The 27,611-nt window shown below is 35.2% G+C and overlaps 2 protein-coding genes and 1 non-coding gene across 4 annotated transcripts in view; all 3 read right to left on the bottom strand.

The window, feature by feature from the left end:
* The window catches only part of LOC127858178 (NADH dehydrogenase [ubiquinone] flavoprotein 1, mitochondrial-like), a 37,415-nt gene extending 35,133 nt beyond the window's left edge, over positions 1–2,282 (bottom strand). Inside the window, exon 1 of the mRNA XM_052395151.1 lies at positions 2,144–2,282. Within this exon, the coding sequence (XP_052251111.1) occupies positions 2,144–2,189 (46 nt within the window). The 5' untranslated portion in view covers positions 2,190–2,282. The remainder of the gene's footprint in view (positions 1–2,143) is intronic.
* A 1,641-nt stretch (positions 2,283–3,923) lies between these two features.
* LOC127858452 (zinc finger protein 84-like) lies at positions 3,924–27,441 on the bottom strand. 2 transcript variants are annotated; one of them, XM_052395628.1, is made up of 6 exons: positions 27,232–27,441; positions 9,006–9,466; positions 8,080–8,221; positions 7,379–7,489; positions 5,963–6,118; positions 3,924–5,411 (listed from the first exon to the last, which is right to left on the bottom strand). In XM_052395628.1, exons 2-6 carry the CDS (start codon positions 9,445–9,447, stop codon positions 5,306–5,308), a joined length of 957 nt encoding a protein of 318 aa, XP_052251588.1. In that variant the 5' UTR covers positions 9,448–9,466; positions 27,232–27,441; the 3' UTR covers positions 3,924–5,305. The 2 variants fall into 2 exon arrangements, with proteins under 2 accessions (XP_052251588.1, XP_052251587.1); XM_052395627.1 differs by lacking the exon at positions 27,232–27,441 and adding an exon at positions 9,792–9,954.
* Positions 13,370–13,442, bottom strand: Trnav-aac (transfer RNA valine (anticodon AAC)). The gene has a single exon. It is a non-coding gene; the product is annotated as a tRNA-Val (tRNA).
* Positions 27,442–27,611: the final 170 nt, after the last annotated feature.

Raw genomic sequence — 27,611 nt, 5'->3', positions numbered from 1 at the left:
TTTTTTCCTGACAAATGCCGTCCCAGATAGTTAACTCTTCAGCTGTAGACTGTGCTTCAATACATGGGCGTGTTATTGACCCGAAAAATTGATACACAGTCTGAATTAACACCTGTCAGAACCGGATATCGAGACAAAGGAAACTGACAGACTGGTGTGAAAATAAAACAATGGTGTAACCGTTGATCTTATCGGCTTAAATAAACAATTACATCTGATTAAAGATTGCTGCCGATTTCAATCAATTTGAGTAAAAGCCGTTGGCGAATTATCAACTTAGTCACACTTTTTACGTAAGTAAAGATGTTGATAATTGATTTTAATTTCGAGACGTTCGTAATGTTTGTAATGATTAAAGGCTAAATGCCTTATAATTGTGAATGACGATAGATGAAGGGGTATAAAACCCTTGACATTTACGGCGAAAGTGTCAGAAATTGTGACTGCCATAATGGTGACCATAGGCAATAAGCGTCCTTTAGACTCTGACCAATCTAATGTATATTTATCCAGGCTTCCTGAAAAGGCCGGACCTCTGGTCTTGCCCGGCAAATTTTTTTACGGTCCAGCGAAGTTTCTAATATTTCCGGTCCTTATGACAGGCCAAACAAAATATGACTAAATACCGAAAAGTCTAATACTTGCCAAAAGAACGATTACATCCAATTGGAATAACTCTTTTCGTGAATTTCGAGCCTTTTAGTCATTAAGAACACTAACGCATTACTTGTTCCTAAGAGTACTCTCTCTTTGTTGTTGTTTTTCGAAAACGTCAAATTCATTGTTCTGACATATTACCATCTATCCAATTACAAAGGTTGCAACAAAAAACTACACATGAACAAAATGCTTATACAAATGATCGAAATTGTCAAATTTGAAGTTGTCATCATCATATATAAGCAATGTTTTGCTTTATGTATCGTCGGAACGCACGAGATAACACGGAAATGTGCTTATATCAGTGTAATATCGCATTATAATTTTATTTTTGATAATATAAAACAGATAGTCTTGTATAAGATTGATATTGTACGGAGAATATATAAGAGTATATTTTGTACAAGTTGACTACATAATTACATATTATATTGAATGAATCACATATTTAAAAATTACAGTGATTTACATTTGCATAAGAACACATAATATGATGTTATATGTTCCAAAATCAATTACTTATAGTTGTCCAATACTTATACACAGGCGGCACATTGCAATAAATATGAGTTAAACTTTACTAAATTATTCAGTTATAAACTCACTCTGTTCGGTCAGGTGAATTTTTGTCCGGACAGGCTTACTTTTCCATCAGCCTGTCCGGTTGACAGGCACTGTTTGGGACTTTTCAGGAAGCCTGTTTATCATGTGCTTATTTTATAAACAAATGCTTGAGTTATGATGTATGTACATCTATAAATGGTTTGTTGTAAACTGTGTTTTTTTTGTTATGCACAAATGATGATTATAGTTTGAGTAATTAACATGTTAAACCTTCTTTTTTTTAGTTTCTTCTTTTACACTACTGTAGCCTATTATACTTACAACAGGCAGTTCCAAATGCTTTGCTAAAACTTTGGCTACAGTTTCTAAAATTTGGCTATAAAAAATCCATTTGGCTAAAATGTTGGCAACAGAAATTTTTGGGCCAGGGGGAGCCCTGAATTACCTGTATGTCATGAGTTGTCTGCGTGATTCTACAGTTATTGCATGCCTACGAGTGGTGTCGCTCATTAAATGTTGGCTCTCATTGGGCAATTTTGATTGTCCCACACAAAAACGCTCCGCCTTTAGTTGGGCATTGGTTGGGTAAAGCGATACATCTTATTGACAGAGGATCAAAAAGCGGCTTTCAGAAACTGCAAAAATACACTGATTGGAAAGTTTAAGTGCCCCACAGACTCTGATTTTGGAAATTCAAGTGTCCTGGCCTGTGGAAAGCACTGCTCTTGAGAACCAGCTTCAATCTCCCAATGGGGCTCAGGATTTGTCATATTCAGACAATACTGATTGAACACTCAACTTACATAAACATGACCTCTATCATGTCTATTATAAACAGAAGGAAATCCCTACTAAAAAACTTAAAAATAAACAAATTAACAGCAACCAACGAAAATACCAATGACAAAAGAAGAATTACCATTTGTGAGTCTCAATGCGGGAGAAACTCGGCAAATGCTGGCCATGATTGCTTTCGAAACTTCAAATAAAGACAGGTTACATAAAATGTTTGGCAGTTCTGCCGTCCGGCTCAGCTAATAATTTATGCGTTGTAAAAGTCGCAGTGTCAAGGTTACAGCGCACTTGTAAAATTAGGTTAGACTATGTACTACGTTGAATGTTCTTATTTTATTTATAGTTTAATGGTGCCAAAATTAAAGTTGTATTTTCTTTGCAAAGTGAAACACATTTGCTTAATAAAAGCCTGATGTTTCATTAACGTTTTTCCACCGAGATAACTTCACTACTCTGAATTTCAATAATAGATAGCCGGACTACTAGCCTGGTTATGCCGTCCAGATATCAATAATATTGTGAAAATCGCTCTGTGGAAATGGCCTTAAATGCATATGCGTAAAGTGTCATCCCAGATTAACCTATGCAGTCCGCACAGGCTAATTAGGGATGACGCTTTCCGCTTCTATGACGTGTTTCGTTAAAAGAAAGTAAGTTCTAAGCAAATATCCAATTTAGGCGGAAAGTGTCGTCCCTGATTAGCCTGTGCGGACTGCACTGGCTAATCTGGGACGACACTTCACTCAGACGCATTATACCTCACAGAGCAATGCTCATTTATTTATTGATAGATCTTAGTACAGTCTACATATGTGTTAAGCGTATGTCATCCAACATACATCTTTTAAACGAATTAATCAAATATCATAATGTATGTACTGCATGAATAATAATACTTCAGCGTTTGTGAATATATTTTGTTACTCAAATCACATTTAACGCTGTAATAATAAAGTACATAACGAAAAAAGATTTGTGGAATAAAAAGACGACTCTGCAGTACATACAACATGCGTGTGCGTAGGTGTTGCGGGATAACAACGCATCCATAATATAGCTTGTAGCTTTAAATTAGTGTCAACTTAAAAGAATTGCCTGATCAAGCACTATGTCACTTATTGCATTATCATTACCACCTTGCTGTCTCGTAGTTCTCGGCATACGGTTGCTTTATTTTCACCGCACTAGCTGTCTCATAATCCTGCAGTCGCTATATCATCATCATACTTTCGCGTGCTAATGATTGCACAGTCGCATTATCGTCACCGACCTTACTGCCCCATATATCTACGTCGAACGGTCGCATTATCTTCGTCGAACTATCGCATTATCATCGGCGTACTGCCGCGTTATTGTCGTCGTACTTTTTAGTTATCTTTAACGTACTGCCACGTTATTATCGTCGTAATTTAATTTTATCATCAACGCACTGTCACGTTATCATCGTCGTACCTTTGCGTTATCACCAACGTACTGTCGCGTTATCATCGTCGTACTTTCTGCGTTATCATCAACGTCTTACTTTTTGCGTTATCATCAACGTACTGTCGCGTTATCATCGTCTTAATTTGCGTTATCATCAACGTACTGTCGCGGTATTATCATATAGTTGCAAAATCATTATCGCATCGTCGCATTATCAACTCCATTAACAGTTCTCTTTTTTTAAAGATGTCCAGACAATCGTAAGAAAATAAACTTTTAATTGCTTTTACTGTAAACGTCTTAGAACTGACTTTGCATTCATATTTATTTCATGTTTTCCATCACGGAGTTTATTTCTATCAATTATATAGCCGTTAATGTATCGAACGTGTTTCCGTCCATTTGCAAAGATGTACGATCTATTCTAAGCGCGAACATTCAGCAGTTGTCTAACGTTTAAATGAAATACAACGACAAAATTGATACATGGCAAGTTTATTTTTTGCGATAAATAATATATAATGTAACATTATTTACAAGCTATAACGGTATAACAAATAACAATAGAACAATGTCAATATTTTGTAACGATGAGACATCATTGTAAGTTGCCCACTAATATGTGGTAAATTATGTCCGTGTGTGCATCATAATTCAGAGTACACGTGATCAAAGTGATATTCTTCCCAGTCCATACATATTGTGTAGGGATGATACAAAACAAAAGGGTACTTTGAAATACTAACGTACACAAAAAGCAAGTACATGCCACTGAACACCTTGTCAGTTCTTATCTTATAATATACGAAATTCTTACATACAGCATTTGACTGCGTAAGACTTCGTTTTTAACTGGTGTTCACATAACTAAATGTACATGTTATTCTCAGTGAACCATCGCTTCTAGACGAAAACGAAAATCAAGAAACAAACGCACATAAACACACTGTAGTTAATGGATAATTGTGTGATTATCTAATTACCCTGATGAAGATAAGGCATTGACAAAACAAGACGTGTCTTTGAGTGTGACAGTAAAGATTTTCCACAAATTCTCGATGGCTCGATCGATAGACCGAATACTTAAACTGAGAGACAACAATGCTCTCAAAAATGCAATTACATTATTATTTTTTGTTTCAAATGAAAGAAATAACAGACTATTAACCTGCTGTAGACTGTCAAGTTGCATAGTAAATGCTGTTTAGGATTATAGCCTAATATACATGAGACAAAAACAAATGGTCACGTTTTAGAAGTTTTAACGCGTATGAGAAATGACAATGCAACACGAAGAAAGCATAGGACACGCTCCAACTACATATAGACAAAATCCATAAACAATTAACATTAAATTGAAGACTAGAAAATATATTGCATGAGGCGTCAAATATCATGGAATGTTACGTATGATTTAACCATTGTACAAAATGGTGTTCAATGAATAAGAAATAAACGATGTTTTATGTAAAACATTAATGTACATGCAATGGTCCTTGTACACAAATACTGTAATTTTTGCACAAAAATCAACCATAACTTGGAATGTAACGTATGCTGATGCCATTTTACAAACATATTGTGTTAGATGAGTAAAATAATATACGATGTTTTGTGTAAAACCATCCATTTACATGCAACGGTCCTTGCAACCAAATACTATACATTTTGTAGCACATAAGTCATAACTCGATTTTAAGAACTGAGGCGTACATTTAGCTTGGATGGAAATACTTTTGTCGATGATGGTGAGGTAATGTCTTCGTTCAGACCACCATCAGATGCGCAGCCTTGTGGATGAGTAGCTTTAGGCTTCATGTAGAATGCGATTTAACCGTGTTAATAAAGTACAGTGTAGTCTTCAAGTAGACTGATGCGTAGCCTTGTGGACCTGTAGGGTGCGGGACTGGCAGAATCCTTTACCGCATATTGCGCACGTGAAAGGTTTCGTCTTGGAGTGAATGTACCTGTAAGAGACGATTAATAATGCTCACTATTATTATTAATCAAATTACACACTAATAATATATATTTTCAGAATGTAAATGTGAACAATATAATGCGCAGTCATATAAAGGCGGTCAGTCAACTGTTTCATTGTTTACCAAAACCAAGTTTAAATTCATTTGTGGCCGGGTTAGGGAATCTAACCGGTCGGCCTCTATGGCATTACTGGAAACAAAGATTATGCTGAAAATGTTTCGTTTATAAGACCCCTTCACAACATCAGCATCACTCTGAGAAAACGGAGCTTAATGCATATGCGTAAGCCTAAGGTGTCGTCCCAGATTAGCCGGTGTAGTCCGCACAGGCTAATCAGGGACGACACTTACCGCTTTTATTTGACATTTCGTTTAAAGAAAGTTTCTTCTTACAGAAAAGCAAGTTTATGCAGAAAGTATTGCCCCATATAAACATGAGCGGACTGCACATTCAAAATCTGGAACGACACTTTACGCACATGAATTAAACCCTGTTTTCACAGAGCGAGACTCATGTCAATCAAGCCGCAACTCACGTGTGATCCCGCAAGTGATCCCGGCGGCGGAATGCCTTTCCGCAGACGTCACAGGGAAAAGGGCGTTCGTCCGTATGTGTGCGCTCGTGTATGAGCAGGTTGTAGCTTTTAGTGAAGTGGCGTCCGCAGAACTTACAGATGAATTGTTTCTTGGTCCTGGAAAAAAGCAGAAACCAATTTTTCGATGTCAAAAGTCATATAATCTTACCAAATGAGAGAGTAAACGTCTCAAGTAAAGGTTTTAATAAATATTGTTGTTTTTTTTTTAAATAAATCACAACATTTTGAACTTCATATCCAGCGCTATAAGTTAAAACTTAGTAATTATAATACTGAAAACACTTATTCTCAAATTAAGTATTTGTAAGCACCAATTTTCGAATTTCTTGATAAAATGAAGCGATTTTTCCCAACCAAAAGGGCCTGGGTCTCATTTTCAAAATGTTAAAAAAACACTGGCCAAAAATACCAGTATGAGGAGAAGCTCTTGCATTAAAATTTCAGCGCGAGCTATAATACTAATTCAAGATTTATGACTTTTTCGTATTTAAATGATCGTTCCAAAAATAACGTTTTGAGATTTCGCTGAAAGCTGAACTAGTGCCACGCGTGTCAACTGTATAGAAGGGATAATTACTACATCATTGAATCTGATTTCGGACGTCGTTTACTTATCGATGAACTTATTTCCTATGCAAAGATAACAAGGGTACTTACTCAAAATGTATACAATCTTTTGTACATGAATGAAAGTCCGTGTTGAAATGAAAATTATTTGAAATTGTGTTTGGGTACTATTTCTTCTGAACTTTTAATAGAATTCTTAATTTTAATTCGTCGATGTGATATGTTTTTGATAATCGTTTTGTGCGCGCCCGCGTTTCACGAGATAAATGCTTCCAAAAAGAATATAAGTTGTAATCCAGATGAACATACATGGGCGGCTCATCATGTCCCTATGTACAAAAAAGACTGACCTATTGTAAGAACTAAAATAATTGTTCTTATATGAAAATGGTTTAATCGCTAATCTTTGATTGTGCCTCGAGATTAACGTATTTTTCCAAATCTCTCATGTTCCGGTGTACCGGTATGCCTTATTCTACTCGCATGGTACCGCATTCTAAAATAAGCTACTTTCTGGTAAAAGTGTGCGTAAAGTGTCGTCCGCACAGACTAATCAGGGACAAAACTTGCCGGTTGTATGCAATGTTTCGTTTGAAGGAAGTCTTTTGTTAACGAAAACCTAGTTTAAGTGGCAAGTCTTGTCCCAGATAGGCCATTGTGGCCCGACTTGTATTAAGCCCAGTTTTCATTGAATGATGCCTAAATACTAATGTACATATGTCGGTGCCAGGGTTATGCTGTTGAGTTCCCGTGACATATAGTTTATGATGAAAGAGTTTCCATATTTACCTTCGCTGTCGTCTAGGTTTGTAGGCGGCGTCCATGAATCCATTTCCGGAATTTGGCAGCCCGGAGAGCCCCTCGAAGCCAAACATGGGGTGGGGGAACGGGGCCATCATTCTGAACAAGATTGGAAAAACACTATTGTCAGAAAGAGTTAGAAAACTTCAGTTGCGGAACTGCAGATACATTCAGGTCTGGTATCGCTTTCAAATGCATTTCGTGTATTGTTCGTTAGCATCATGCGAAATAATCATATCATATATATCAATCATAATGAACATAATTTTTTATCAAAAGCATCTTCAACACAATAACCAAATAACCAACATCATTATCATCGAAAGACGTAAGCGTTTGTAAATTACTTAAATCAATCTAAATCACCACAATAACCGCCACCACAATCCACCAGGAAATCGTAAAGATTAAGTCAGAATGTGCCTTTAATACAGAAGAAGATTATTGAAGAAATTCGATTCACATAAACTATTATTTTTATTTTCCCTCTGCATTGGAACAATGCAAATAGCATCACCAACAAACACATGAACAACAGCAGCGACAGCAGCGCTCTTAACAGCATCGGCAATAACAAATAACATTATATGAATAGCCTAGGCGAACTACACATGCTAACCAGGACGAATATTCAGAATATGCATTATACCCCCATATCTCAGAGCGCTTCTTATAAACTGACAACTTACCTCATTCTTTCCTGTATAAACGTGTATGCGTGACTTATTACGTGTGCGTCACGTGACTCAGAAGTCTCGTCCACCTCCTCGTGATCTCGCGTGACTGACTCTGCCAGGTGAGCAAAGTCGAACCGTGTGGATTTCTTGGAATCTGAATAATAATTTGATATATTTTCATAATTTCTAGTGATAATTATTCATGTTTAAATTTTAATGCCGCAAGTGCTCGATATTCGATGAACATACATTATTTAATTCAATGCATCAATGTACTTGTTTATGAATTTATTTGAGCGTTTTTTGTGTTCATTTATTTATTCTGGTGAACTTCCCAGTTCACATATTTTCGTCCTTTAAAAATGACGTTAAATAAATTTACTAAAAATCTCAAATGTTGGAATACACTTAAACAGATAAAATATAAGGACAAAATATAATTTATGTTTCTGGATTTTAACCCGGAATATCTGGAATAAGAGGCGAAAGGTAACACGCTAACCCTAAACACCGCCGACTTTTTAATATGACAAATATTTTAAACGCTATTTCGGCAATGCTTTTTTTTAACTCGAGGAAAGAACACGATTTCCGATTTCCACTTACGAGTATACATAAACAAACATGTTTCGTTCCTTTTTGGATGTGACAGTTGTCGTTGAAAATTGACATTATGTTGATTTTTGAACAATTCCCTTTAAAGCATTTTACAAACACTTCATTCACTGTACAAAACATTTAAAACAATGTCAACGTACAATCAGGATATGTATGGCATCATGATGAGACGTTACAATTTGTATTTTGTTATTCTACCTAGATTAAAAAAAACGATGTTTTGCGACTCGGACCCGATCAAGCTACATCGCTCTTACAGGGCCGTGATACCTTGGATCTTTGACCATTTTAAGGCCAAAGAAATGCTATAGAAAGCTTACCTAGTGGAGTGGACTCCAACTCAGACGACGTGTTGTGACCGGAAACGACCGAGCTGTCGGCATCTGAGTATGAGGAATTGGGCGAACTCGGAAGCGACATCCCCCTTCGGTGACTCCTAGATTCCGTCGTCGTATTAGGCGCTACCGGACCGGAACGCGCACAAAACGCCGCTAGATGAAGGTGGTCAGAAGATTCTCTCAAAGATCGTTCCGACGACAGGAACTCCATTTTGCCGACGCCGGTGCCGACAAACTGACTCATGTTGAAATATAAGTTATTCAGAGTCAGTGTATACGGGAACGGTGTGTTAAGGAATGCGGGGTGTGGCACAGGGACGCCGACGGGGAGGCCACCGGGGAGCGACGCTCGTGCGTGGATGTAGGAATGTCCGGCGTAGCACGGCGTCGGTCTCTGCGGAAGCCCGGAAACGGATGACGTCATATCTACGGGGGAGTTCTTCCTGAAACAATAATCATATGAGTTCATTATAAAAAGCGTATTTACAGAACTTTTTAGAAGACAGTTAAAAGATTATGTTAAACATTAAAAGAGTTAATTCATTCCTATTTGAATAAGCATACTTAACACTGATTTCATGCTGAGCGCTGTGGAAAAAAGTTTAGCGCAAATTTTTAAATTGTCTGAAAAAATACTGATGTTCCTGTCGTTTTGCATAAACAAACAAAACTAACAACGCAAAAAAAATAAGTTAAAGGAAGGAACATGAATTTCCTAAAGAAAGCAGTTAAACGAAAGCTGCAATAGCTTCATATAATTGAACTTACATCAATAGAAGAAAATCTCGATAACTTTCTTCTTTGTTCGTGCTGATGTTACAAAAGCATTTAAATATTTACTGCTAATTCCAACAGTCACTGTATGAAATGATAAGTTCCAAAAATCAGTGAAACATTTGACATAAGACAAATGGTCAGCGTAATATATGACAAACTTTTTCTGTGCAACCTCACTGTTTCAGTCACCAATCAGAAAATTGCAGACGACACATCTTATCACGTGATCCCCCGCTGGGTGGAGTCAGACAGTCGTTTGCATAATTTATTCGTAAGGTTTCCATAGCACGCGCTCGGAACAAAAGGAATTAACAAATCAGACGATTTAAATAGGTTGTGACGTAATCAGTTCGGAAACAAAGCTGACTTCCGGATTTGGTGTCTCGTTTACTTCTCGGGAATGCTCGTAATCTCCGAGACCGCTATCGGCATCAAAGGTACTCGTGGTTATTTAATTAGTTGACTTAATGATTGAATTAGCAAATAATTGCTGCAACTTAAGAAGTATTCTCAATATCTTTGTCTAAGATACATTAATCGCGCTTCTATTCTATTTGCTAAAGGATTCAGGTTTATTTGTCGGTCACACATTTATTACAGGGTTGGATTATCGGGCCGGCGATTTGCTTTTTTTACACAAGTATTAACGGTATTGAGGATTAACAAGTCTCCAACAAGTGATATTTCCAGAGTTTCAGATACATTGAGATCACGTCCTTATAATACACTGTAATTCCAATGTCAACTTGGATTTATTTCCCTAAAAACATCATAGTAACTTATACATATTTTATATACGAATTATAGCAGTTTGATAGTTGAATTCCCCATTGCACGTTTTATAAGCATGATTATACGATTTTTTGTATGTGTTAAATTATAATATATTGATAAAATATGTTACAATAACACAAAATAGACAAGAAAAATTATACATTGAAGAAGAATTTAATAAAATGCAGCAAAGACAAATTAGCGCCTCGAGCCGATTTAATTGTGAAAGATATTTCGTACATATTTTCTTACAAAAACCTAAGCATTCGTCTTTTTTTTAGGATCAGAGTTAGTGTTTGTGTGTCGTATGAATATATATCGTTGCAGGAATTTAAAATGAACCGTTAAAACTAAATTAAGATTCACATCGTAAATGCATGATATGCATGCTGGCGAATTCGACTGTACAGACATTTTCGATTTCAGAATTAAATATCAGTCTTGTTTCGCATTTTTCGACACATGTTCTTCTTAATTTTATTGTAATTTATATTGCAATACATATATAATAAGTTGTTTATACATTTTATAGAAATTCGTAAATATTTGACAAAATCGTATAATCTCGCTTTAACTAGGAAGGACACGGACAGAAAAGAACAGTTTAATCCACCCGTAACTGCGTAGTAAACTTGATACCAAATATCAACAATTCATGTGCGAGTTCCCTTTTTCATTATTTTGTCGACTTTTTATATAATTGAGAAACGTATTACAGAAATATCTACTATTTCCGGTAAGTTCAAATCAGTTTCTTTAAGTTTAATGTTTACATATAGTTGTATATAGTGCAGCAGCTATGAATGATACGAATAAGGACTATACGCTTAACGGCACAACACCATACTGTATACACATACTTTTGAATATGGTTTCCGTACCCAGTGTACTTTTTATAAGTATCTGAGCCGACCAATCAAGCCAAAGTATTCGAACATGGGTAGGGAATGATTTCGAACTAAAAAAGGTGAATGTTTCATTTATGGATTATGTGGATATTGAATAATTAAAACGATTGAAATCAAACTTTTAACCAATGACGTGCGTGTGACTGTTACTGTTTCGTGCTTAACCCATTTATACCTAGTGGACCCTCCCATCCTTCTAAATTTGATCAATTTATTTCCAAAGTTAGGGGTTGCTAGTATATGTATAAATTCCTTTAAGCAAACAGCGTAGACCCTGATGAGACGCCGCACTATGCGTCTCATCTGGGTCTATGCTGTTTGCCTAGGCATTTGTTGTAGACGCTAGGTTAAATTAGAAAACTCGATGACTAAAACACACCACCTTATGGTCGCAAAATTAAGAGACAGATTCCGTAAGCTTTTGTTAATTAAACATCCCCTCTTACTGTGTAATTTAAACAAACACATTTCCATCGCTTCTATCACGTATGCAGAAAGTATCATGTCTATTTGTCGGCGACACCTATATTAGACCCGGGGATTATCGGGCCTTTGCTTATTTGGTCGATGGATAAACAAGTAACGGTACAAGCGGATTAATAAAACACCTAATACAACTTGCTAGTAATAGATCACACTACGTAATGGATTTTTTTGAGGCGATGGCGACCCGAAAAGGCAGGCAGAATTAAATGTAACTTAAGATTCAAATCAAATTCACTGTTTTGGTAAATTAAAAAAAAGGTTCTTATAGGACAAAACTGTTATTTTTAAACTTAATATTGGTTTCATTCGCCATGAAAACGCTGATCTCGTTAAGATGAATTGAACGAGTATGGATCTTTACGAACATTTTATTACAATCCGAGTATGGCAGAATACATAAACCGATTTAATAAATATATCTTCATTGTTCGGTTTGCTAAATTAACCAGTATACACGAAACAAATATATATTCATATTATTTTAATTATTTAATAAGACATTTTATCGATATAAAATTCATTTCAAAACAACACAACTATAAATCACTCAGTCACTTGAAACATAATAGGTTAATATATATATATATATATATATATATATATATATATATATATATATATATATATATATATATATATATATAAACTAATTGGTATTCGCCTGTCCCAAGTAATACAAAATTCGATTTAACTTAAGTAGGTACATTTGATTGTGCAAAATAAAAAAAAAATGTTGACAATAAATCTATTTTTGCTAAAATATAAATATATGCGAGAAAAGAAGGAATATTTATTGTTTCAATATATGGCTGAATAAAAAGGAAATATTGATGAATAATATATATATATTAAAAAATAAAAAAAATTAAAAAAAGAAAGAGAAGGAATACAAATTGTTTCCAGACATGGCTAATTTAACGGGTAATATTGATGATTTTAAAGCGAGTATATACGATTTCAATGTTAATATTGTAATAGCACAATATTCTATAGCATATGAATAAGACCGAGGAATGTTAAATACACTCTTTTTACGATACCATCAACTAAATATTGTTTACTTCGGTGAAATTTATAACGATAAAATTAACTTCGATAGCGATACATTTTTTTCGTATATACTGTAGAATCAAAATTGTGTCTATCTATGGTATGAACAAATCTACACAGACTCTTGGAGAGTTCCCGACAGAGTATTGTGTAATTGAAAGAGTTTTCTGCTGTTCAGCATATTTTTTTTGTAATTGAATAAAACGCTTTTTCTTTTTGTTTTCTATTGCTTCTTCGTTTTATTATATTTTTTGTATTCATGAACGTTTTTATCTATTTTAAGAAAGAAATTTGATATTGCACTGAATGCAATTGTGTTCAATAATGAAAAAAATATTAATTAAAAAAGTGTGATTCCACTGGGGATTGAACCCAGGACCATCTGCGTGTTAAGCAGATGTGATAACCACTACACCATGGAATCAGCTGTTTGTGAGCATATCTTAGCTAGGTCAGAATGATGAGCGGTGTACAAATACAACCAACCTGTCAAATACGTGAGTTCATTGCAACTCGCGTTTCTCTGTCTCTATAACGCTCAAAATCAACGAAAATTTCGTACAATATTTCGTTAAATAAAGTTAAACAATTAAAAATCAGTGTTCCGTATGGCGCTGGTTAAATAGATGTTTGTAGATACAAAATGCTCGCTTTTATTACTGTTCTGCATATTTAATTCCATTTTATTTCCCGCAACGATATCTGTTTATACGAAACATGAACACTAACATGGTACCATTTTAGTGTTCGTGTGTCGTATAAAAAGATATAGTCGCGGGAAATTAAAATGGAAATAACTGTGTCACAAAGAGCATTTTGCATCTACAAAATCTATGTAATCATACCACATCTAGCGTTGAAATTGTGGCTATTGCTATAAGGAACACTGATTGTTTAGATGTCAACTTTATTTTACGAAATACTTTACGAAATGTTCGTTGATTTTGAGCGTTACAGAGGCTATAAGTCCCAACATTCTTCTATAATACCAAGGTATTTAAAAAGCTTGATTGTTCATCGTTTTCGTATACAAATAATCTGCTATATTATAAATATAAGAATGCGATGACTGATAAATGTATGTTTTCGATAGCATGGTTTTAAAACATATCACGACGGCTTTTCCTTATAAAATTATTGTTAAATTTATAAAACAAGGCACATAGTGTTCTTTTTATGCCGCGCTTAGGTTTTGCAATGTAGAAGGCAACATAATTATTATGTCAAGTGATTTTGTATAAACTATTATAAAAATTGCACATAATGCAAAGTGCAACTATGTGTTAAATAATTCACGTATTTTGCATCGACTTAATCACCAACTGTTAATTAAAAGATTTAAAAAAGTTCGGAAAGTATGGAAAGTTTATGGATATTAACAATATGGATAAATGATGCATGTTAGTTAATAACTCCCAACGTATACATTTATTAAATAAACGATTTTAAATATGCCTCCACTTTACGCATTGCACACGCATATTCAGATCGCAGTTTACTAGTATATGACCACAGTAAGACCAACGTTAACATCTGTTTAAAAAGTTTACACGTACTAACTAACATCTAGTTTTGCGCTTATGGGAAACTTAAATGCAATTATCAAACCTTCGACGCTGACCATTTTTCTCACGCGAGGCGTTTACCTAACTTTTTAGCGACGCTGTCATTTTAAAAAGCGTCTGGATGCGATAATATCCCGCAATCTTGTGGAAGCTGATACCTACATTTTGACGACTTCTGCAGGTGTTTCTTAGAAAAGTACATAACGTATACGTCAATTTCTACTATACGAAAAACAGCTCGTCTCGTGCCGAGAACGGGCCGATACTCTAGTGTTACAAAATTGGTAAATCAACCATTCAATTCAATACAAGCATTATGTGCAAGTTAACTTAATTTCAAATGACTAGTATTGTAAATGTCACCATTACAAACGTTTACAACGGTTCCGTACCATTTATGGACCGAAATATGGTCTGTTGATATATAAAACTCTTAACGCTTTTCAACTTGGTCTCCATTTATGACAGAACTTGGAGATTTTATAGCCCGACGTTTCATAAAACTCTAAATTAACAAAGCATTGTCAACGATGTATTGTACTAGCATGAAGACGGACCGGTAAAATAACCATTACTCAGTAAAATTAGTCATTTGCGCGAGTCCATAGGCTTTCAGTGTATCAATCCGATTGATCAAGGTTTTGAAAACGAATAATTATGCTGTCTATTTTGAGTTTTTGGTCCCATAAAACTTCAGAATTCACGAAATATATGTTAGTGTCAATCTCTTAAAATCATACAAAATTATAAAGTGATTAGTTGTCATGTCTTAATAAAGCTTGTATCGATAATCGAGTTGAATTGCGCTGTCTAGTATTATTTCAGAATATTTTTTACTATATTACTTATTTTATGTTCAATTAAACAGAACAAGAAACGGTATTAGTTTATATCGTCGTTCAGCTTGTTCACGAAATGTTAGTGTGTGTAAATAGTATTGTTAAAAGAATATCACAAAAGTAATGTTTTCACGCATGTTCGTATTGATTGAAATTGACAAACAATGCCGAACATGACTATATAATATTTGAAAGAATCTAAAATATTGATATCGAGGTAAAGGCTTTAAACAATTTTTTTATTCACCGGGATTCTGAACGGTCAGATTTTGGGACAAAATCTTACACGGTGGCATTAGGTTATTCGTGGATATAAATAAAAGCTTTCTTTTAACTACAGTTTAAATAATAAAGATCCAAATAATCAAGTAAACTCTTGCGACTGCATATAATGTTTATATAACCAGGTCGATAGATGATATTCAGATTACCGTATCTCTTAACCCATTTATGCCTAGTGGATTCTCCCATCCTTCAAAATTGGATCAATTAATTTTCAAAATTAGGGATGTCTAGTTCATTTATTTCTTTATTTAGAATATTTCTTACAGAAATCCCATTAAGCAAACAGGGCAGACCCTGATGAGACGCCGCAACATGTGGCGTCTCATCTGGGTCTACGCTATTTTCCAAGGCCTTTTTTCATGACGCAAGGCATAAATGGGTTAAAAAGAGTTTATTTCCGATATATGAATACGTCCGTTCAACCTGAGACATGTTTTGATCAGTTGCAGGAGAAGTCAAACAAACAGTTGCTTCACGTAGCGCCTTGAAATCTACCGTGAAACCTTATACAGTGATATAAACAATTATCAGTCAAGAGGCAGTTCAACTTTCTATCCCCCACTCCATTGTATAATCAGCAAGCAAATATCGTAAACTCGACAAATAGCGAAAGTAATAGCGAAAGTATCGTACCGCTAATTATTTTATCATTCCTTTTATTTATCTTGATAAGTAAGTGATAAGTACGTAGCGAAGATATTTGACTGGATTGAAGAACAAATAGGTATAAATAAACACCCGATGGACTAAGAATGGGCCGAGATAGTTAAAGTAATTGGGCTTTTGAAAGAGGTGAAAATCTAATTGTTGTAAATTGGCAATCGAGTCAGCGGATGATGATGAATAAACACGCGCGTGCGATAGGGCGGTGTCTTTCAAGCTAAATTTCGAAACTTTTGCGTTACCTAGACTTAAGGAAATTCCGGATTGCGATGTATAATTTTATGTGCGTTAACAGCAGTCACAAATAAAGTGTTATATTTAACACCACGACGGTTAGATTTGAATTGTAGTTGTGAGAATATCATCAAGCACCTTTATGAAAGAAATAATAACAAAATAAATGCACATAGGGCGAAATATAAAGACGATTTACTATTGTGCATTGTTTACATATGGTTCCTGTATAAAATGATGAAAAATCGAAATTTAAACCATTGTTATCACAGTTAAAAATATTATTAAATTAACATTAAAAGAATACGAAGAATAACATTTGGTTTTAACGAATTCGATTGATGATGCTTGATTTTTTCTATGAATTTTTTTGACAGTTTTAACAGTTTTAATCTCAACAAATGTCAATAAGTATTTACTTCAGTAAAACCCGTCCCTGGTTGAGATTGAACCACTTACTTTTAAGTTTAAAACCAAGAGCGATAACCGATTGCGCAAATAGTTGTGTCCATATGTTCTATTTTTGAGAGAAGTCTATCAACTTTAGCTTGATAAAAAATCAAATATTTTATGATATTGTGTGTTTCGTTTATTAACAATTGTATTCATTGTTTTCGTATAATTGACATTATTTCCAATTGAAATTACTTAAGACTGCTTTTAAGCATTACAATTTAATATATTTTGTTTGCATTTAGATGAGATTTGTTCTGAGAAAACTGGGCATAATGCATGTGCGTAAAGTGTCATACCAGATTAGCATGTGCAGTCCGCACAGGCTAATCAGGGACGACACTTTCCGCTTAAACTTGATTTTCGGTAAGAAGGGACTTCCTTGAAACTAAAAGTACCATAAATGCGGCAAGTGTAAGCACAGGCTAATCTGGGACGTAACTTTACGCACATGCATTAAGCCCAATTTTCTCAGAACACGACTCAATGAAACTTTCATATGGAGATTAGACGGTACATATAAGTGTCGTTTTGGGAAAACTAGGCTTAATGCATTTGCGTAAAGTGTCGTCCCAGATTAACATGTGCTAAGCAGGGACAAAACATTCTGCATGAATTCGATTTTCGCCAAGAAGATCATTCTCTTTAAAGAAAAAGTACAATAAACGCGGAAAGTGTCGTCCTTTATTAGCCTGTGAGGACAGCACATGCTAATCTGGGACGGCACATTACGCACATGAATTAAACCGAGTTTTAGCAGAAAGATGCTCAACACATCAAAATAAAACTCACCAACAGCGGCGAAAGAAAACCTCCAATTGAAATACAGGATTTATCCGACTTATCTCTAAGACAATAATCAATAAATGTAATTAATTTATCACAAACAAAGTCTCTTAGACGACAAACATATCAATCAAAAATATATTATATATTTATTTTAAATAATTTCACAAGGGTGTAAATTTATGAACATTTAATTTAAACAAAAATACGCATAATATACCTATTAAAACTCGTCGCAAAAACAAAGCACGACTTTTATTGGTTACCTAAAAACTCGTCAAATTAAAGACAGTATGATCTTGTAATCATTAAGTGTCAAAAAGTGGTCCTTTAAATGGGTTCCCGTATATTCAGGTGTTGTTACATGACCTGTCATATGCCACTGCGATACACCAATACACAGGTCGACATTGCCCCCTCCCCCGCGGTGCTGTCAGCGAAATAACCGGCCCAGTAGGGAGACGATCAGTTGTTACCAGTTTAAACATAACGCACACAGAAACTGCGCAAACGGATGTTTACGTTATGTTTTATATAATGTAAATTAAAACATAAAATAAACTTAACTACCACACAATAGTAACACGTACAAATAACGTAATGAATTTTATATCGGAGTACAATTCACATTCATTACACCGTGTTTTAAAATGCGATTTTTACTTGAATGTTTATGTGTATACTTATTTTCAAAGCCAACGTAATCGCAATAGAAATTATTATTATTATTATTATTATTATTATTATTATTATTATTATTATTATTATTATTATTATTAATGTTGTTGTTGCTATTATTATTATTATTATTAATGTTGTTGTTGCTATTATTATTATTATTATTATTATTATTATCATTATCATTATTATATATAAGCTATTTGACATTTGATCAGCGACAGAAATATTTGAAACTATCATTATAAACAGTAAGCCAGATACATATAGCAACCAACGAAAACGGAGCATTAACCCATTTATGCCCAGTGAACTCTCCCATCCTTCTAAATTGGATCAATTTATTTCCAAAATAAGGGATGTATATTATATTTATTTCTATATTTAGAATATTTCTTACAGAAATTCCTTTAAGCCATCTTGGTCTACGCTGTTTGCCAAGGCCTTTTTTTCTAGACGATAGACATAAATGGGTCAATACGTGAAAGTCAAAATTTAATTATAACAACAAAAAGCACGTCTTCAAATATATCATGACCATCTGCAATTATAAGTAAAATAGTTTTACAAGTGAAGTATACTTATTTTTCACTGGTGTTTTACTTTCCGCTATTAGTATGCATTAATGGATGTTTTTACATGTTTTTGGATTAAGAACTATGAAAAATTAACATTCTTTATAAATTTTAAATCTTCATTTAAGTCTTTATAATTGTCTTTATATTTAAGACCACCAACCCAACGGTCTGATTTCCAAGGCAAATGCGTTGCCACGCTACCATGTCATTTTTGCCACCTGTGTATTAGTCAACAACCACAGTCCAGACATCTGAAGTTGCATCGACTTATGTATTCATTTGCATAATTATACAAATCGAGGTACCGACTTTATATTGGGCTACTAACTTAAGAATCATAACTTAATCATAGCTAATAAAATAAAATAAATGTACACGTTAGATTGTAATCTGTTGAGTAGCGGATCCGTGGTCTAGTGGTAACACACTGGCTTCACAATCCAGAGATCGCTGGTTCGATCCCCCGCTGCACCTAACCTACTAACTCGTCTTTCGCATGAGACGTTAAACCGAGGTGCAGTGTACTAGGTGCTATACACCGGGCACTAAAAGACCCAGGGTCACCTCTGGAACGGTGTGTCTCCTGTATCTTGCACTATCCCCCGTAACCAACTAACACGTCTTTCTGGGGGCGATGGCCATATGGGAGACAATCCCGGTGCACTCGATAAAAAACAAAAACAACATAATCTGTTGACAAAAAATTGCCCCTCGCTCAAGAAAATTGGGCTTGATACATGAACTTAAAGTGTCGTCACAGAATAGCCTAAGCACTCCGCACAGTCTACTGAGGGACGACACTTTCCGCCTGTACATGAGTTACGCTAAGGAGAAACTTTCTTTAAACGAAAAAATAAAGCGGATAGTGTCGTCCCTGATTAGTCCCTGCAGAATGCATTAATCCCCGTTTTCCCAGTGGGGCTCAATAGTCTTTTTACAGATTTAGCATCTAACGCTTCCGTCACGCATTCGCCGAAATAGGTCGGGATTCCTCGAGGGCGTGGGTCCACCTTCTCTAAAAGTATCGGTGTGGCGGTTATCTCATTTGTACTTCGTCATCACAGCGAAGATGGAATAAGGAATGCTATACGAACGCGCCCGGTCGGACAAGATATGTATGCTTTCTCACAGATTGCCATCAATTTAGTATGCAACTAGTTTATATATTTATGTAACGAATGGTTCGATTCAGCTGCTGCAGTCGGTAGAACATGAGATTTATTTCATATTTCAGAGTTTTTATTTTTCCCCGTATCCGTAGGTGATATTTCATTATCAATCTTTTTATATGCTGTTATATTTATTTAAGACAAATCGAACTAGTATGTCGGCGTCGTCCAATACTGTATTAGCCTGTTCTGTCAGCAAATGCTTATCAGGGGCGACAGTTTTCGCATTGAATGCAGTTTCGTTTAGTTTTATATTCTGTGCTGTTATATTGATAACCGTAGTTTCATATCTTCACAATTAACAATCGAAAGTAAAAAAACACTTACTGCGCGGATTTTGTACAGACAATCGCAAATATGAGAGTTCGGAAGCCACATGATAATTGCTAGCCTTCTTTTAATAGCTCAATTAGACTGAAAGCGATTGTTTTTAAACATGACAGGAACATAATCGCGTGGACAATGCGGCGTTTATGAAGCATCGTTTTATCACCACTTCAAACTGATTGTTCATGTACTGGATTTGAAGAAAAGATTTTAGTGAGTCACTGGAAGTAGTAGTTAGAACTGCACAAGTAGTAGCAATAGTAGTAACCGGTAGTTACAGCAGCATTAGAACTTGTAGAAGTAGAAGTAGCGGCGACAGTATGAAGTTGCAGCAGCAAACTTATTGATTTAGGCAGCAGAAGAAGTAGCAACAGGAAAGAGATTAGCGAAATTATGTGTATCAGGTAGACATAGCAGCAGAAGTAGAATAATGAGTAGCTATCGCAGCAACAGTTACAGCATCAAAAGGAGAAGCACAAGCAGGTAGAAAGTGGCAGCAAAACTAGACAGAATGTAGCAGCAACAACGGTGGCATATGAAGCAGTTTATGCTCCAATAATTGCGAGGCGTGTGCAGCAGTTTTAGCATATTTAGCTAATCATGTGTATCAGAGGTAGAGGCCGAGTCGAAAAAGTATAAACAGAAGAAGGAGTTGAAATAGTTAGAAGTAGCACCCAACTTTCTCAGATCCCAGCTTAGCCTGTGCAGTCTTAACAGGCTAATCAACTGCGACACTTTCAGCCTGACCGGTTTATCGTTTAGTAGTGACTTATTTTAAACAAAAAATTTCATAAAAGCGGAAAGTATCGCCCCTGTTTAGCCTGTGCGGACTTCACAGGCCTTTATGGAACGACATTTTACGCAGATGCATCAAGCCCAGTTTTTCCAGAACAATGCTTGTATAGTCAAATTGACTCAATTAAGCCCCGTTTCCCAAAGCACTGCTCATAAATGTTCCAAAATGGACCAATGCCTAACTAACGACTGACTAACCCCTCGACGCTCGGCGGCACATGACGCCGATTCACACGACCCAAGTGTCCTGTGACAGACTGAAGGAACTTGCCACTTGAGGAAAGCAAGGATGACACCACGTCGCCTCTGATCTTTACACAGTGATCTGTGAAAACGGGGCTGTATGCATGCGCGTGAAGTGTCGTCCCAGAAAACCATCTGCATACCGCACAGGATAATCAGGAACGAAACTTTCCGTCCAAACTGCGGGAAGGTTCGTCCCTTAATCAGCCTGTGCGGACTGCACTGACTGTTATATGACGATTCTTTACACGCATTAATTTAACCCCGTTTTCATAGAGCGAGACTCATATGTTGTATTTAACAAACATTTTATAGAGCTTCATTATTCTGCTAACCACTAAATGTTCTTACACTTGAACAAAAACAAAAAAACACGCAAAATACCGTTCCAAAACAGACAAGCGTAAAGTGTTTGATAGCACATATTGTGGAAATTAAAATCTTAAATTATGATGTAATTGGAAGATTATTCAGCTGACGTCATAGCGCTCATATCGATTTGCATAATTTCGTGTGTGTGAGTGTTTTTTTTATTAATTATTTATCAAACCAAATTTTACTCTTTAGTTCTTAAGCCACACACTAATGTTTGCGTTCGCATGGAGACAGTTCGCAATAATGAGCGATATCGGACGATACCTTACCTCCAGCTTCTATCTAAGGATAAACGGAAACAGACCATGCTTGTTGCAAAAGCGTCTTCATTTTTTATGAAAGAAAAAAATAGGTAAGTTATTAAATATATATTATTCATGTCTATCTTTCATGTAAACTGTGTTAATGATACAGACACCATAACGATTTCATTGCTGTTTTTAGATGCATTTATAAAAGAGACATGTATATTTCAGATGAAGCGATAATGTCCTCATAGAGTGGTTTGAAACAACAACAAAAAAATCACCAACTATGATTACATTTGATCTTATCGCAAAATTGACCACATGACCTGCATTTTGGGAAAACCGTGCTTAATGCATACGCGTTAAGTGTCGCCCCAGATTAACATATGAGTCGCGTTCTGAGAAAACTGGGCATAATGCATATGCGTAAAGTGTCGCCCCAGATTAGCTTGTGCAATCCGCAATCCGCACAGGCTAATCAGAAACGACACTTTGCCGCCTAAATTGGATTTTTGCTAAAAAGGGACTTCATTTTAACGAAAAATGTCATAAAAGCGGAAAGTGTCGTCCCTTATTAGCCTGTGCGGATTGCACAGGCTAATCTGGGACGACACTTTACGCACTTGCATTAAGTCTAGTTTTTTTCAGAACGAGATTCATTAGTAAACCGAATTGCACATCAAAGCATTTGCACATTAGTGGTATTCAAAGACAATTAGTTCCGCAAACGATGTTAAGCTTCAAGCAATTACAAGACATTGTGTTATAAGTGGACCTTTATAAATAATGATGGACTTTTAACTGGATATATATTTATGATTTTGCTTGTTCACACGTACTTTTATCGGAAATAACATAAAGGTTCTGTATTTACAAACACAATAGCTGACAGTCGTTCTAATCAATGTTTAACCAATCTTATATATTATTATTTGCATTTGATTTTGAAAAAAGAATTTGGCAAAATATATTTTCAAAACTAAAACATTTACAAAAGCTTTCTAAACGTAGACGAAGAAGACGAGATAAGTCCGTTTCTCATCGGGATCGAACCGTATTCGCGATGGTGTAACGTATTAATCAAATGCACGCGATAATATAACGTATACAGTGTACGCGATAGTCTAACTTATTAATAACCATGATAAATTTGCACTCGATCGTATAACGTATTTATCATAGTACCCGCGATAGTCGTTTATATAAATCAACCTGTACGCGATAGTCGAGCGTATGAATAAACATATACGCGATATTATAACGTATTAATAACCATGTACGCTATAGTATATGATATTTATCACCGTGTACGCGACAGTCTAATGTATAAACCTACGTGAACGCGATAGTCTAATGTATAAAGAAACGTGTACACGATAGTATAATGTATAAACCAACGTGTACGCGATAGTATAATGTACAAACCAACGTGTTCGCGATAGTCTAATGCATACACCAACGTGTTCGCGATAGTCGAATGCATACACCAACATGTACGCGATAGTCTAATGTATAAACCACCGTGTGCGCGATAGTATAATGTATAAACCAACGTGTACGCGATAGTCTTATGTATAAACCACCGTGTACGCAATAGTATAATGTACAAACCAACGTGTACGCGATAGTCTAATGTATAAACCACCGTGTACGCGATAGTCCAGTGTATAAACAAACGTGTACGCGATAATCTACTGTATAAATAAACGTGTTGTCACCATACATCGTTCATATACACGTGTACTTAAAAGTCTCACATATTAATCAACACTGGTCGCTCTACGTTTTCGATGACAAAGGAGCTTGTTTTAGTGATAGAACTTTGCACAACGCAATTCAAAATTGCAAATAATTTGTGCTCTACACAAGTATATTAGTATAATCTAACGTAAAAAATGTTCATATACATGTGTACGCGAAACTCTTACGTATTCAGCACCCAAAAATAATTTATATACACGTATTAACTACAATAACTCGATAAAAACAAAAACATGGGTACGCGATATTGTAACGTAGTAATCACAGTGAATCTTTCATAAACCCGTACATGCGTAATTTTAATCTCCCGTATTACTGTAAATCGTTTATATACATTTGAACACTGTAGTCTAACGTATTGATCACCATAAATCGTTCATATAAATGTTTGCAAACATTGCAGTTCAATAAATATGGGCAAGAAAAAGGTGAAAAGGGTGTTTAATGCATGTGCGTAAAGTTTCGTCCCAGATAAGCCTGTGCTAATGGACGACACTTTCCGCTTTTATGATATTTTTCGTTTCAAGAAAGTCTGTTCTTAGCAAAAATCCAATTTAGGCGGTAAGTGTCGCCCCTGATAAGCCTGTGCGGACTGCACAGGGTAATCTGGGATGACACTGTACGCACATGCATTCAACACCTTGCCACAGAGCACGGCTCATATATATATATATATATATATATGTTTGATTTTGGTAAAGCTAAGACTACTGTTAATGCTTCTTCTTTTAATATGGATAAAGGAGTAGTGTATGGACAAAACTAATGCTTTCGAATAGGGGCCGGATTAAGTGACAAAAACTACCGTTAAACAACAGAAGTTCACAAGAACGCAGAAGATTGTATACCATTAAATAAATGTGTATCCTTACATGGACAAACATTAACACGAATGTTAATATCATGTAAACTTTAGTATGAAGACGATGTGCTTGTGTATAAGTCTGAATAAACTGTCTGTCTGTCTGTTAAAATAGTGTTAAACTATTTTTTGGATAAAAAATGTTTATAAAATTAAGTTTATACAACAATTTTAATGCGAAAAAATGGCGGAAGAAATATAGTTACCATTTGAATTTATTTATAAAGTTAACAGGACCGTTCGCCCCGAAATATATTTCGTCTTGTGATTTTCGTCGTTGGGGCTTCCTTTGAATATCATTCCAATACTACTACTAAGTGCCGAGAACAGTTTATTTGCTCATGTTGATTATTTTATTCAATAACGCACAAAATGTATATTATATATAAATGAATTTGCGTTACTATGCTCCACTGGGAGTTTACAGGAATAAGTCATGTAAGTCATATACAAAAATTACAAATTAACAAAATGGCTACGCGAGAACATAGATTCTAATTGTAAAATATTGATTTCTTTATCATCGATACGTTTAGGATGACTATTCTATAATTGCTAATAAATTTCATTAATTATAAGTAATCGCTTGGTCAATTGAAAGTAAAATGTTCAAGTAAATACTGTTTCATAAGTTCGCGCAACCTAGTTTTTAACCCATTTATGCCTAGCGTCTAGAAAAAAGGCCTTGGCAAACAGCGTAGACCCAGATGAGACGCCGCATGATGCGGTTCTGCTCTGTTTGGTTAAAGGAATTTCTGTAAGAAATATTCTAAATATAGAAATAAATATACTAGACAACTCTAATTTTGGAAATAAAATTGATCCAATTTAGAAGGATGGGAGAGTCCACTAGGCTTAAATGGGTTAATAAAATGTACATCAGTGCAGAAGCGCGCGGAGTTAAAGGCGTATCTGATATTGTTGAGTTCAGTTTCGTTATTGAACTCTTTCTAGATTCTGTTGTATTTACACGAATCTATCATTGTGCAACTTAAAGGACGCCATTTTTATCCATAAGTATTCGAAAGACGTTCAAAGTGCAAAAAAGTAAAGGCTTACAGAAATTCGGCGCAAAAATCCTGACGTGATTGTCATGTTTGACGTAATATCTAGTAAGTGTAATGACGTTGTAAAAAATGCGATACTCTTGTCTTTTTCTATTCATTAATTAAATTGGTTGATGAAAACAGATTTCTTTACTATCTTAAAGACACATTATGATAAATTGTGGAAAGAAAACTGCGTCATGATGAAATACTAATTACCATGCCATATATTCTAATCGTGAAGAACAAACTGATTTTCAGAAAATGTGATACGCACTATGCAGGGATTTTTAAACTGTATAAACATGAATTGTATGCATTAATTTGCATTTTCTACGTTACAAGCATTCCATGCGGCGGATAAGCGACTAACAACTGAGAACAACAACCAAAACAACAACAACAATTAAACCATTGTTTTCAATTATTTTGAAACGTACACTTTCAACCTTAATTTCAAAATAAGAATATAAGCCGAATATCATGTTTGAAGACATTGGTTTTTATTTTTAAAAATATTCAATTTTTTGCGCATAGCTTTCAAGGACACTATTACGCAAACAAATGTATGCAGCGATGCTGGCATCACGTCTTTTTACGGACATGCGTACCACCCACAAATGAACCGACAATTTATTACAATATATAGCATTTGGCTTTTGGATTTCAATAGACAGTTATTTGTTGTGGTTATTTGCCGAATAATTTGACTTCAAGACTACAGCGCTTTGATATGTTTTGGGGACGATGTAAAATGATATAAAAAAGTAATCCTAAATAATTTGTTGATATTTTAGACATCGATCAGATGACCAACTGCGCAGTTATCAAACCACAAACGAGGCTGCACTTTTGTTTTATTCGCTCAATATAACTATGTTTCGTATCAATGTGCTTGAAATTTAAAAACGTATATTAAAGTCTTTATAAACATAACATGACCATGCGAGAAGCTCTGTGCGCCCACACTCTCTACATCAAAGGCTCCATCTTATGCACGTATTTGCAAAATTACCACCAACAAGTAAAATCATTTTAAGACGTTTACTTTTGTTCTTAATACCTAGCATAAAAAATAAAAGCTTTAGCGGACATTTGCGTTTCGTATTACGAAACAAAACATCCGAAAAATGTGCCCATGTCCTCATTACATGAATTCATTAATTGCACGCCATTGACATAAGATACTATAACAAAGTGCTGAAAATGTGATTTGCGCTGATAAAGATTCCCTTCTAAGAACACTTGATTTAAAAATATCTGAAAAGGTCAACAGAGCATAGGTTAAACAGAAAATGAGACTTACCAGTGGTCAAAATACGTCAAAATCGCACTTTTTGACACAATTTGCGCTCAATTCAAGTCCGGTAATCGATGAAATAGATGGCACTGAGTCTATTCAATGTTCTACACTAACGCATTTAAACGTGAATTTTACTTTAAACTCCAAAATTTTCTTTACATTCCGATCATGGCCGTCGCACCAATGAGTAACTCACATTTGATGGCTTTAAAAAACACATCACCCAACTGGCGCGCAGTGCGCATGCGCCGAGTCGCAATAGATACTTTGCGTGAGGATTACAGCTTCAAGTACTTTCACGTGAAATTACTTAAAAACGAAGAAGACTCAATCGGGCTTTGACGGTGATTTTGTCTTTGTAATTATTATTTTGGACTTTATGT

Source organism: Dreissena polymorpha, chromosome 14 (genome assembly GCF_020536995.1).
Source record: "Dreissena polymorpha isolate Duluth1 chromosome 14, UMN_Dpol_1.0, whole genome shotgun sequence".
Taxonomy (NCBI): domain Eukaryota; kingdom Metazoa; phylum Mollusca; class Bivalvia; order Myida; family Dreissenidae; genus Dreissena; species Dreissena polymorpha.
This window is presented reverse-complemented; position numbering and strand designations above follow the sequence as displayed.

Coding starts and splice junctions, on each gene's coding strand:
- LOC127858452 (XM_052395627.1), bottom strand. Junction 8,222..9,005: donor GTTGGAGTCCACTCCACTAG/GTAAGCTTTCTA, acceptor ATTATTATTCAG/ATTCCAAGAAATCCACACGG. Junction 7,490..8,079: donor TTTATACAGGAAAGAATGAG/GTAAGTTGTCAG, acceptor AATCTTGTTCAG/AATGATGGCCCCGTTCCCCC.